This window comes from Herpailurus yagouaroundi, unplaced genomic scaffold (genome assembly GCF_014898765.1).
Source record: "Herpailurus yagouaroundi ecotype Mexico unplaced genomic scaffold, PumYag 188, whole genome shotgun sequence".
NCBI classification, from domain to species: Eukaryota; Metazoa; Chordata; class Mammalia; order Carnivora; family Felidae; genus Herpailurus; species Herpailurus yagouaroundi.
This window is the reverse complement of record NW_024412419.1, coordinates 23,775,326-23,787,079: the sequence shown is the minus strand read 5'-3', so window position 1 is coordinate 23,787,079 and position 11,754 is coordinate 23,775,326. Positions and strand designations below refer to the sequence as shown.

General features: G+C 37.8%; 1 protein-coding gene across 3 annotated transcripts in view; it reads right to left on the bottom strand.

Moving 5' to 3' along the window:
- The window catches only part of CLIP4 (CAP-Gly domain containing linker protein family member 4), an 86,310-nt gene that overhangs the window by 33,085 nt on the left and 41,471 nt on the right, over positions 1–11,754 (bottom strand). For all 3 annotated transcript variants that reach the window (XM_040496412.1, XM_040496413.1, XM_040496414.1), the window contains 2 exons: positions 11,208–11,343; positions 4,226–4,363 (listed from right to left, as the gene is read on the bottom strand). In XM_040496412.1, the coding sequence (XP_040352346.1) occupies positions 4,226–4,363; positions 11,208–11,343 (274 nt within the window). The remainder of the gene's footprint in view (positions 1–4,225; positions 4,364–11,207; positions 11,344–11,754) is intronic.

The following is an 11,754-nucleotide window of genomic DNA, read 5'->3' as shown; positions in this document are numbered from 1 at the left end:
AAAAAGAGGTTAGAGTGGGAGAGAGCCAAAGCATAAGAGACTGTTGAGAACTGAGAGCAAACTGAGGGTTGATGGGGGGTGGGAGGGAGGAGAGGGTGGGTGGTGGGTATTGAGGAGGGCACCTTTTGGGATGAGCACTGGGTGTTGTATGGAAACCAATTTGGCAATAAATTTCGTATATAAATAAAAAAAAAAAATGAAAAACCCAATTTTCTCAAATACCACTAAAGTCTCTTTTAAACCTATTTAACAATCCACTAAGGAATTCTAAATACAGTAAAACATTTAAAGCACAGGTGCCTAGTTGTTTGACACTTTGCACACTCAGTAGTGTGTCTGCACAATGCCAGCAGGTAGAGTGAACCTCACAGCTGAAGCACCACCACCACCCACCCACTAGGACTTGCAAACAACTTACAGACTTCACTCATATGCGCGCAAACCCATTACAACAGATTTTCTATTTAGATAGTGAACTCTGGGTAAAAATTTTTGCAAATCATGATAGCCACTATTCATCAAAGTGAATGTCAGACAGTAAGAAACCCCCCACTCTCTGCCCTGGGTGCTCTGAAGATAACTATCACCACACCCAAGTCTCACAAACAAACTCACTTTAAAAAAGAAAAAGCTCATGAATAATACTTCACCTTATTCAGACTTCTGTTTCCATTCTCCAGAACCAAACTGTTTAAATAGGAAACCTAATAGACCGCACCCAGTTCTAAATTCCATTAAGCATCCATTTCAGTTCTTCTCACTTAGGAAGCACTGGAGTGAGGAACTATACTCTGAGCATCACAAACATGAGCAAGACCTGGTCTCAGCCTGAAAGAATCTTTTCAATCCAGTATGGTAGATAGATAGGGAGCATGGATAACTAAATAACTAAAATATGAGGGCCTTTATTGATAAGCGCTAACATAGAAAAAAGGGAGACAATAATCATGGCTACAAAGATAAATTAATGTCTCGAGAAGATGACATTCTGAGATAGGTCTTGAAGGACAGGTAAGACTTCTTCCAGAGCACAGTAGAGGGATGGTCAGAAAGAATTGAAGGTAGGCATTCTAGATGGACAAAAAGAAAAAAATCTTAAGAGACAGGGTCAGGGAGGATGAGTAGCTTGGCTGGAATAAAGAACACTTTGGGATATGGAAGAAGTAAGACTGGATAGATAGGTCAGAGTGAAATCTCAAGGGACGATGGTGCCAGATAAGGAATCAGTCCTCTTGTGGAAGGAATGAGCCTCTGATGGACTTTGCGTGAAAGAGGGCTGGCATGAACAGATGGGGGAATGCTGTCACCCTGGCAGCAAAATTTAGAAGGAAACTGGATGGGCAGAGACAGGAAGCACAGACCAGAGAGGAGTTACTACAACAGGTAGAACGAGGACCAGAAGGACAACAGCAGGAACTGAACAGAGGGGTGGGTAACAGAGACTTTGTGCAAGCACCCCACAGAGAGTTCATTTCTTATTTTTCAGTTTTAAAATATCCATTTGGCCCTTCCTTATTTGAACTAGTTTTAATGTTTATTTCTTGAGCAAGCATGCCGGGGAGGGGCAGAGAGAGGGAGACACAGAATCTGAAGCAGGCTCCAGGCTCTGCTCTGTCAGTACAGAGCCCAACACAGGGCTTGAACTCATGAACCATGAGATGATGACCTAAGCCAAAGTCGGACACTTAACCAACTGAGCCACGCAGGTGCCCCTGTTATCTGAATTTTTGAATTGAGATTTCTGGAGATTCGCATGTAGTTGTATGAGTAATACAGGGAGATCTCTTGCATACTTTGCCCAATTTCCCCAAATGTAGCCAGGATACCAACATTGATACAATCCATGAATCCTGGGGCACCCCAGTTTTAACCACACTCATTAGTGTGTGCGCATGTGCCCATGCTCACACATCGCTTGGTTCTTTTTCACATCCTCATTCCTCTGAACTTTCTTTCCACTTGTTTCAAGAATTAACCTTAATTCATAGAGGATGGTTATAATATATTATTTAAAGCCTTTATCTGTGTCATGTCTGTGTCATGTCAGGGTTGGCAACCTTTGATTATCTTTTTCCTTAACAGATGTTGAGATTTTCCTGGTTTTCGTATTTTGAGCAATTTTAGATTGCATCCTGTACATTTTAAATACATTATGTTGTGGGACTCTGGATCTTGTTTAAATCCTATGCAGAATGTTTACCATTTTGTTTTAGCAAGGACTCAACCCAGTTAGGTTCAGGCTGGCCATCCCTCCCACCTTCTGGATGCTCTGCTTCCAATGCCAGTTCAGTTTCCAAAGGCTTTTGGGATCCTTTTCAAAGGTTGTGCCATCCAGTAGTGTCTGGGACCTGGGCAGTGGTCTACCCTGGAGACCGAAGCCCGTGGTCAGATCCACACGTGTACAAGTTGAGAGTAAGCCCAGGAGTTCACAGCCAACATTTTGAGACCACTTTCTTGAGCTCCCTCCTCTCCACAGTCTCCCTGACACTTTCCTGCTCCTGGAAGCACCCCTTCCTGGTATCAGGGCAGGGTGCCTAGGCTTTAGTTCCCTTGCTCTGTCATACAGTCTCTGGGGACTGACTCTGCCTCTGGGGACAAGCAGTGAGTAAAAAGAAGACAAACTATTGGAGAGATTCCATCCCTATTCCTGGAACCACAGTTTCTCTGGTGAGAGAGAAGGGTCTTCCTCCCTTGGGGTTTCTGGTACCCAGCCACCCACGGCTGCTACTGCACCGTGAAGGACTGCCTAGGGACTGGGGAGGGAAAGAACCAAAGGAATATAAAAAAAAAAATCTATCTTTTTTAAAAAAGGGATTTCCTCCATTTTCTGTCTAGTAGGGGACCCCCGGGGCTTCTCTTTGGGCTTTCTTCCCATAATGGCTGTGAACTTCTGGGTTTCAGGTTTAAAGGATACCATTTACAAGTGCATCAAAAAGTATGAAGTACCCAGGAACAGACCTAACAAAACTGGTACAAGATAGCTATAGAGAAAATTATAAAACCTTCCTGAGATATTTTTAAAGGACCCAATTAAATAAAGCAATATCCCAAGCTTATAATTAAAAGACTGAATATTGTAAAGATGTCAGTTCTTCCCAAACTGACTTATGGTTTAAAATGCAAAACCAATAAAACTTCAGCAGATATTTTTTAAAAGAAACTTAATAGCTTACTCTAAAATTTATATGGAAGTATGACTTACAAGGATCCAAATAGGCAAGACACTGTTCAAGAATAAGGTAGGAAGCTTTCCTTTACTAGATATCACGATTTATGTTTTTACTAGTTATGAAGTCCACTACTGACACAGAGATATTTAAATAGCTCAATGGAAGAGAGTAGAAAGGCCAACCAAATTCTTGGGCAAAATCCCTTAATCACAGTAGAAAGCCTTTCTGCTTCAGCCACTGATAAGTTAGCAAGTACTTACCAAGGGTCTATTTTGTGCTATGTACTACTACCGTGAATACGAAAGTACAAAACACTCTCATAGCCCATTTAAAGTTTAAAATTTTGCTGAAAGAATAAAAGATCTGCACAAATAAAGCAACTGGAGGAAAAGACCCAAGATAACAAAGAATTGTGTGGTATGGATACAAGTGTACACAGAATTAGAGAGAATGGAGACACCAAAGTGATCTGGGTCATCAGCGAAGTTTTCTTGGAGAAACAGCATCTGAATAAAGAGGTAAAGCACATCCAGGACCTCAAAAGGCATGAGTCAAATTACTTCACCCAGAGAAGCAGCATGAGACAAAGTATGGAGGGAAGAAGGAAGACAACATATGCACAAGACAGTGAGACATGAAACCACAGTTCACCTATGGAGGCAGCCAGAGATCCCATCGAATACAGGAAGGACTCAGAGTCAGAATATTTTCTGATTAAAAGAGAAGGCACTAAAATTCTTGAATAGGTGAGAAACATAAAGCCAGTTGTGTTTATAAGGATCTACTGGAGGTATAAAATCTAGCTTGGAGGTTACATTAGCCAGTGATGAAGGTTTGCGGGTGGTAGGAAAGAAAGGAACAAATGTATAGTATTCTTGTCAGGAATCGAAATCATAAACCATGACTGATGTTTAAAACCACGTGAGATGTGGGTTTTATTAAATTCAGGTCCCACAGTTATCTAACAAAAAAGGGTGAAGCAAGCTAAATATAAGGCATTCCACAAAAGAAAGAAATATGCTGAATAAAAGATTTAACTTTCTGGCTTGACCTACCAGTATTTACTTTGGACGTTACATGAGCTACATCAATTTTCTGGGACCTGATAAGAGGCACAGCTTTTGCAGAGGTGTGTACTGTATTCTTCCTTCGATCTTTTGCTTTACTGATCTTTGAAAGAGGTGCAAATATACCTAAGGGAGGAACGTAGAGCTTGAGTTAGTGCTAAACAATTAAAAGCATTTCCAATAAAGGGGCAAGTACAACCATTTGATAATATAAATGTTTATGTTCTTTTTTAGTGCCTACCGGGAATCCTGTAGGGAGAGACAGAAAAAAGAAAGACACGACACTTACCCTCAGAGAGCTTACAATCTAGTTGTCAAGATGAACAACATACACAGTAATTTAAAAATCACATAAAAGATGCATTATCAGGTATTAAGTGAAATTCAGGGAAAAGAGAAATGAGTGAAGGTAATACTTGTCCATCATTCCATCATAACGATTTCTGACTAGGCTACTGGCAAATAATAGTGCACTTCAGAGCATACAAACTATTATCTGTGTCACTTTGTGTCTCCTTTAGGACATATTTTCCCCACACGACAGCTTTTTATGCCCTTGTTCTATTTCTCTACCAGGCTGTACACCTTTGGAAGATGAAATTCAAACATTATTCATTTCTGCATTTCCCCACTGTACCTAATTTCAGTGCCTTACACATAGTAGGGATATAAAAAATACTCTCCAGTACAAAATATAATCTTCCCAAAAGGCCTAGCCCTCAGCTCCTGACAATCATAAACAGCACAGTGCGTGCTTGGGAGGGGAGGCATGTGGGGACAGAGGGAGGGCCTGCGGATCTGCAGCAGCTCAGAGTATAAAATTCCATTTAAAAAAGAGGAGTTTATCCAGGCAGTGAAATATCCAGTATAAATAAGTATGCATAGACATTAGAGATAGTGTATAGACTACAAATACAAAGATTATCTGGCTAAGACATTTTAAATGATAAAAAAAGTCATAATACGTATATCACACTCTTCCATCAGGTGTTTACAATCTAATAAAGACATACTGTGACCAAAATGTAATATGTACATTAAAAATAACTTTTTTTAAAATGGGTCTGTAGAAATGCTCAAGACTACCAAAAGTGAGTGTTTTGTTAATAACCAAAAAGTGCTAACTGTATGCCTTTTCCGCTAATCATGAAATGCTTTCCTCCTTGGGATTTTATATTACTTTCTCCTGATTTTACTCTCTTCTGACTTCTCCACAATGTTCTCTCTTCTGTCTCCCACCTAGCATATTTTCCTTGAGTTTCTATCCTTTTCTCTAAACTCTTTGCCTTGCCAAATACACACACACACACACACACACACACACACACACACACACTACAGTGTGATAACTACATCCAATTGCCAAGGGTTGGAAGACAGAAATTATTTTATACTCCAGAAATGTAAATTTGTACAATATTAATGGAAGACAAAAATTCTGACCTAATCCTCTTTGTGGCATTAATTATAAAGAAATATTTATACTTAAAGATGATCACAAAGGTTACAAAAGTTACATTCGTATAAGGAAAAATATCGATAGATTTGTGAAGCCAAAACAATTTCTAGTTTACTGCTATGATCCAATTATACTTTTGGAAATTAATCACCAAAAAAAATCCAAATGTGAGGAAAAGACTGTATCTGAATGTGTCATCAATGCAATTCTATTCATAAGTAGGGGAAAACGATTATTTGGCAATGAACTATTACATCACCATCAAGAAGTGAAATAATACAAATTGTAAAGAAATACAGAAAAGTATGAAAATTAAATCAAGTAAATAAACATGAAGTTACATGTTTGATTATGCTATGGTTTTATCTGAAAAAAATGTTATGTGTGGATATAAGAAAGACTGTAAAAAACTAAAAACCGAAACATACTTATGAGAGCACTCAGACTATGAGTTATCTTTTAAATTTGTCATTAATACCATAATAATGTTGCTTAATGGGTGGTTTTTTCTCAATCTGAGGAAAGTTATATGCTTTTTCTTCCAAGGTCTTAGTAGAAAATTTCCACATCATATTATTTCACATAATACTTTTAAAAAAATATTTAATTCCATTGCTTTAATAGATTTTTATAGCATATAAAACCTCACCTATATAGTTCTCATTCTTCCAGTTTTCTCAATTGAATAGATCATTTGGGAGAACCAAAATAAATGTAAAGCCATGACTGGATGCAACCAAAGCCCACAATGCACACAGAATATGGGCTGATATATCTATTCAGTAACTCACGCTAATCAAAATACTGGTGGGATTTTTTCCCAAATCTCCAACATATAACTGTAAAACTTAACTACAGTGAACACGTAGGAAGAATTATTTTTTTTAGGAAGAATTATTTTTAAACAGAAGAGTAATAGGTTTCTAGATCAACATGGCCCGTTTTGTTTTACCACAACTCCTGCCAAAACTCCACTGAAATATTAGCAAGGAATAAAAATGAAACAAACTCTAAAGAAAAAAGAAATGATAAAAAGGAGAAAAAATACCAAAAGCTTCCAAAGAAGCTTCCAAAGGGGGGGAGGGGGAGGGAGTCAAAAACAGAAGAAAGATTTTGAAACTTCCCCACAGCAACACTGGAAGCTCAAGATAATAGCTGACGAGCCAATGGCCCGGGAGCCACATCCCACCTGCCACCTATTTTTGTAAAGTTCTGTTTGAACACACCCACGCCCATGTGTTCACACACTGTCCACAGCTGCTTCTTCACTACAACAGGGCAGCTGAATACTGCAAACAAGACACTGGGTGGCCCTCAAAGCCTAAAATATTTACTCGGGCCTTTTACAGAAAAAGTCTGCCAAACTCCATCAGACAATAGAGTATAATTTTCTAAATACTGAAAGAATATGAGTTCCAACCTGACATTTCTTATCCCGTCAAACAATCATATAAAGTGTGAGAGTAGGAATAAACATATTTTTAGGATGGAAGGTTTCAAAAAAAATTTTAGGATGGACACAACTTTTGTCAAAAAGCTACTGAAGGATGTGCTCTGCCAAAACAAATAAGTAAACTGAGAAAAAAACTGACTTAGAATAATAAAGAAAAAAACTCTTTCCTCAGAGTATAAAGTCAATAAATGTCTAAAATTGGAAAAATCAAGGGCACCTGTCTGGCCTAGTCAGTAGAGCATGCAACTCTTGTTCTTGGGGTTGTGAGTTCAAGCCTCACATTACACATGGAGATTATATAAAAATAAAATCTTAAGGAAGGAAGGAATACATACATACATACATACATAAATGAATAAAATTGGAAAAATCAGGAGAGATTCATATAAATATCTTATTTATAAATATAAATACTAATATCAGAAGATACACCGAAGAAGTTGAAATAGTTCCTGCCTCTAAAGAGCAGGACTCAGGGTCAGGGAAGGGCAAGCCAGGGAAGGATTTAACTAATGTTTTTAATAAACTTTGATACAATTTGACTTACTGAACTAGGTACATGTATTCATTTTGGTAATTATTAAACTTATTAAAATACATAAAAATGGTATTACCAAGTATTTTTTTAATGTTTATTTATTTATTTTTGAGAGAGAGAGAGAGAGAGAGAGAGAGAGAGAGAGAGAAGCTGAGAGACAGGGAGACAGAGAATCCCAAGCAGGCTCCACGCTGTCAGTGCAGAGCCCAATGTGGGACTCAACCTCACAAACCATGAGATCTGACCTGAACTGAAAACAAGAGTCAGTGCTTAACCAACTGAGCCACCCAGGCACCCCAGTTTTGCTAAGTATTAAAATTTATTATAAAATTTTCATAATTGCCAAAACTTAGAAGCAAACAAGATATCCTTTAGTAGATGAATGGGTAAATAAATTGCAATATATCCAGACAATGGAATATTAATTCAGCGCTAACAAGGCATAAACTAGGAAGCCATAAAAAGACATGGAGGAAACTTAAATGCAAGTTACTCAGTGAAAGAAGCCACTCTGAAGACGCCACGTTCATATTGTATAATCCCAATGATATGACATTCTGGAAAAGACAAAACTAAGAAGACAGTAAAAAGATCAGTGGTTACCAGGCGTTGAGGGGGGGGAAGGGATGAACAGGCGGAGCACAGAGGATTTTTAGGAAGGTGAAAACATTCTGTATGATACTGTAATGATAGAGACATGTCACTAAACATTTGTCAAAACCCACAGAATTTACCACACAAGAAGTGAACCCCAGTGGAAACTATGGGCTTTGAGTGATGATGAAAAGTCGGTGCAGGTTCATCTATTTTAAGAAACGTAGCCTCTGATGAAGGGATGCTGGTAATGGGGGGTGGGCACACATGCATGGGAACAGGGGATACACAGGAAAATCCAGCACCTTCGTCTCAATTTTGTTTTGAACCTAAATTGCTCTAAAAAAAGGTCTCAAAAATAATTATAAAATTTCTACAATTTAAAAAATCTAGGGGCACCTGGGTGGCTCAATCAGTTAAGCATCCGACTTCAGCTCAGGTCATGATCTCATGGCTCGTGAGTTTAAGCCCCATGTCACGCTCTGTGCTGACAGCTCAGAGCCTGGAGCCTGCTTCAGATTCTGTGTCTCCGTCTGTCTCTGCCCCTTCCCTGCTTGTGCTCGCTCTCTCTCTCTCTCTCTATCTCTTTCTCTCTCTCTCAAAAATAAATATTTTTAAAAGTTTTTTTAATAAAATAAAAATAAAAAATCTAATATATGCTAGAATGAACAGATCAGTTGAACAAAAAATCCTGAAACTGATGATAGCATTTATAAGAACTTAATTTATAATGAAGGAAGCACAAGCCAGAGGAAAACTGATAGGAGTTAGAGGGGAGAAAAAATAATAATAACTGTTGCTGAGAAGAGACAAATTCTTCGGCTTCTGCTTAGGGTTCTTCGGCTTCTTAGGGTAACCCTATTTTTAAATCCAACACATGATCGTTGCCCTGCCCAAAACTCCCCTTTAAGCATGTAAAAGGGACAGAAGCAGGTCCTTGGGGTATCCAGCTTTGTCCTCATCAAACATGCCTCTCCTTGGGATGATGAAATCTGGGGGCAACATGCATTCTGTTACAATCGAAGCATTTCCCAGGAACCTGACTGACATCTGCCCTGTAGGTTGCTAGCAGTTTTGCTCTTGCCTTCAGTCTGTTTGACAGTTACCAAAATTAGCTAACAGAGGAAAATTAAAATTAAATTCTTAACTCCACACAACTAACCAAATACATTCCAAATGGGTTAAATAACTCAGCGTAAAAAATTAAAACATTCAAAAGAATAAAATATATAATTTTAAATTAATCCTTGGATTAGGAAGAAGTATCTAAGCATAAAAGCAATGTAAGAAGTTATAAAGAAAAAGTCTTAACTACATAAAACTTTGTGCCAAAACACTGCAAATGAAGTTCAAAGGCAAATGAAAAACTGGGCAAAACATCTGTAATAACTTTGAGAATTTAATATCTTAAGTATGTATTTGTGTTTCTAAAGTTTTTAAAAACCCACTAATATCTCAATCTCAATCATTTAGTAAGTAATACGAACAAGTATTTCTGGGCAATTGCCAGGATGACACTGTGTGTGTGTGTGTATGTATCACAATAAAACATTTTCACCACAATCGAAGAAATATGAATTCAAACATAGAAACTTTCAGCCATCATATTGGAAAAATTAAAGAAAATGGAGCCATTAAAAAATCACATTTTCTAACAATATTTAATGATTTGGGTAAATTATAATAGCATTTTGGGGCGCCTGGGTGGCTCAGTCGGTTAAGTGTCCGACATCAGCTCAAGTCATGATCTCATGGTTCCTGAGTTTGGGCCCTGCATTGGGCTCTGTGCTGACAGCTCAGGCCCTGGAGCCTTCTTCTGATTCTGTATCTCCCTCCCCTCAGCTCCTCCCCCGCTCACACTCTGTCCCTCTCTCAAAAATAAAGATTAAAAAAAAATTTTTTTTTAATTATAATAGCATGTCAAGTAAAAATGTAAAATACATATAACTATATAATCCAAATTTCATGAAAAGGATTAAATGGAAATATATCGGTGATTTTATCTTCTTCTTTTAACCTTTTTTTATATTTTTCAAATTTTATACAAAAAACATTTTTATAAAGAAAAAAAATTAATAATCCACCAAAAAATGATGCTCCATTTTAAGTGTATGACAAAAGAAAACTAGTAACTTTGATAAATGCATTAACAGTTAGCAAATAGCTACCATTTGTTGAGTACTAAGAGGGAATCAAGCACTATTCAAGGTGCTTTATATATTTATCATACAAACTCTTGAGGTATTGTTAGCCCCATTTACTGAAGACAAACTGAGGCACAAAAAGAGAATTAAGGTCACACAGCTGGTAGGTAGGGAAACTGATTCGTACCCAAGCAGTCAGACTCTAAGCAAGGACTTCAGCATTAAATCATAGTGCCTCCTTGTGGAGCTGATATGAAATACTGAACAACCAAGGAAATTAATGTTCTAGAAGAATATTTCACGGCAAGGAAAAATATTCACAAAATAGTAAGTGACAAATTCAATTCAATATGTCAAGGGGTGTGTGTGTGTGTGTGTGTGTGTGTGTGTGTGTGTGTGAGTGACAGAGAGAGAGAGAATATGAATTTAAACAAAGATCTGTCAGAAAGAGAAAGAATCATCCCGTCTCAGCAGTACAGTTATAAAGTTGGCCTCGTTTGCTATTTGAAGTTTTCAAGCTTTTCCACCTCCAGAGCTCTGCACTTCCTTGAAAACGAAGTCCCTTCCTCAGCCTTGAGAGTACCCTGGGCAGGACCGACAGAGGTGCAGAGAGCCGGGTGTACTCCTGGTGAGACATCATCTCCCAATCAATGTACTGCTCATAGCAAGAACAGGGCAGCCCCTTCATTTACTACATAGGAAAGTTTTATTTAAAAACCATAAAAGAGTAAATCTGATTATCTTAAACTAATTCTCATTAAGTTAGACTGTATCTCCCTTACCATATTTGGGGGCACATTTAAAGTACTGGATTTTCCCAACACTTCCATTGTTTTTTCCTTCTGGTTCATCCAACTCAATGCCAGCCCACTGCCCACTTGCAAATTCAGTTGTTCCACAAAATCTTAATGTTCCAACCTAAAGAAAACATAAATCAGAATACATTTTCAGGATTACTAGTAACTCTAAATGTGCTACTCTTGCAAACTTTATAGAAGTTTTTAAAAACTATTCTCTCAAAGCAGACTTCAGAACAGTAATATTACCAGGGACAAAAGGAAATATTATATAATTATAACAGTCAAGTCACCAAAAAGACACAAGAATCCTAAATCTGTATGCACCCAACAACCGATCTTGGAAAATCTCCAAATATTTGGAAATTAAACAATATACTCCCAAATAGCCCACGGTGAAAGAGAAAATCGCAAGGGAATTTAAAAACACTTTGAATTGAGTGAAAATGATAACATGATACATGAAAATTTGTGGGATGCAACAAAAGCAGTGCTTAGAGGGAAATCCATAGCATTAAACACTGGTGTTAGA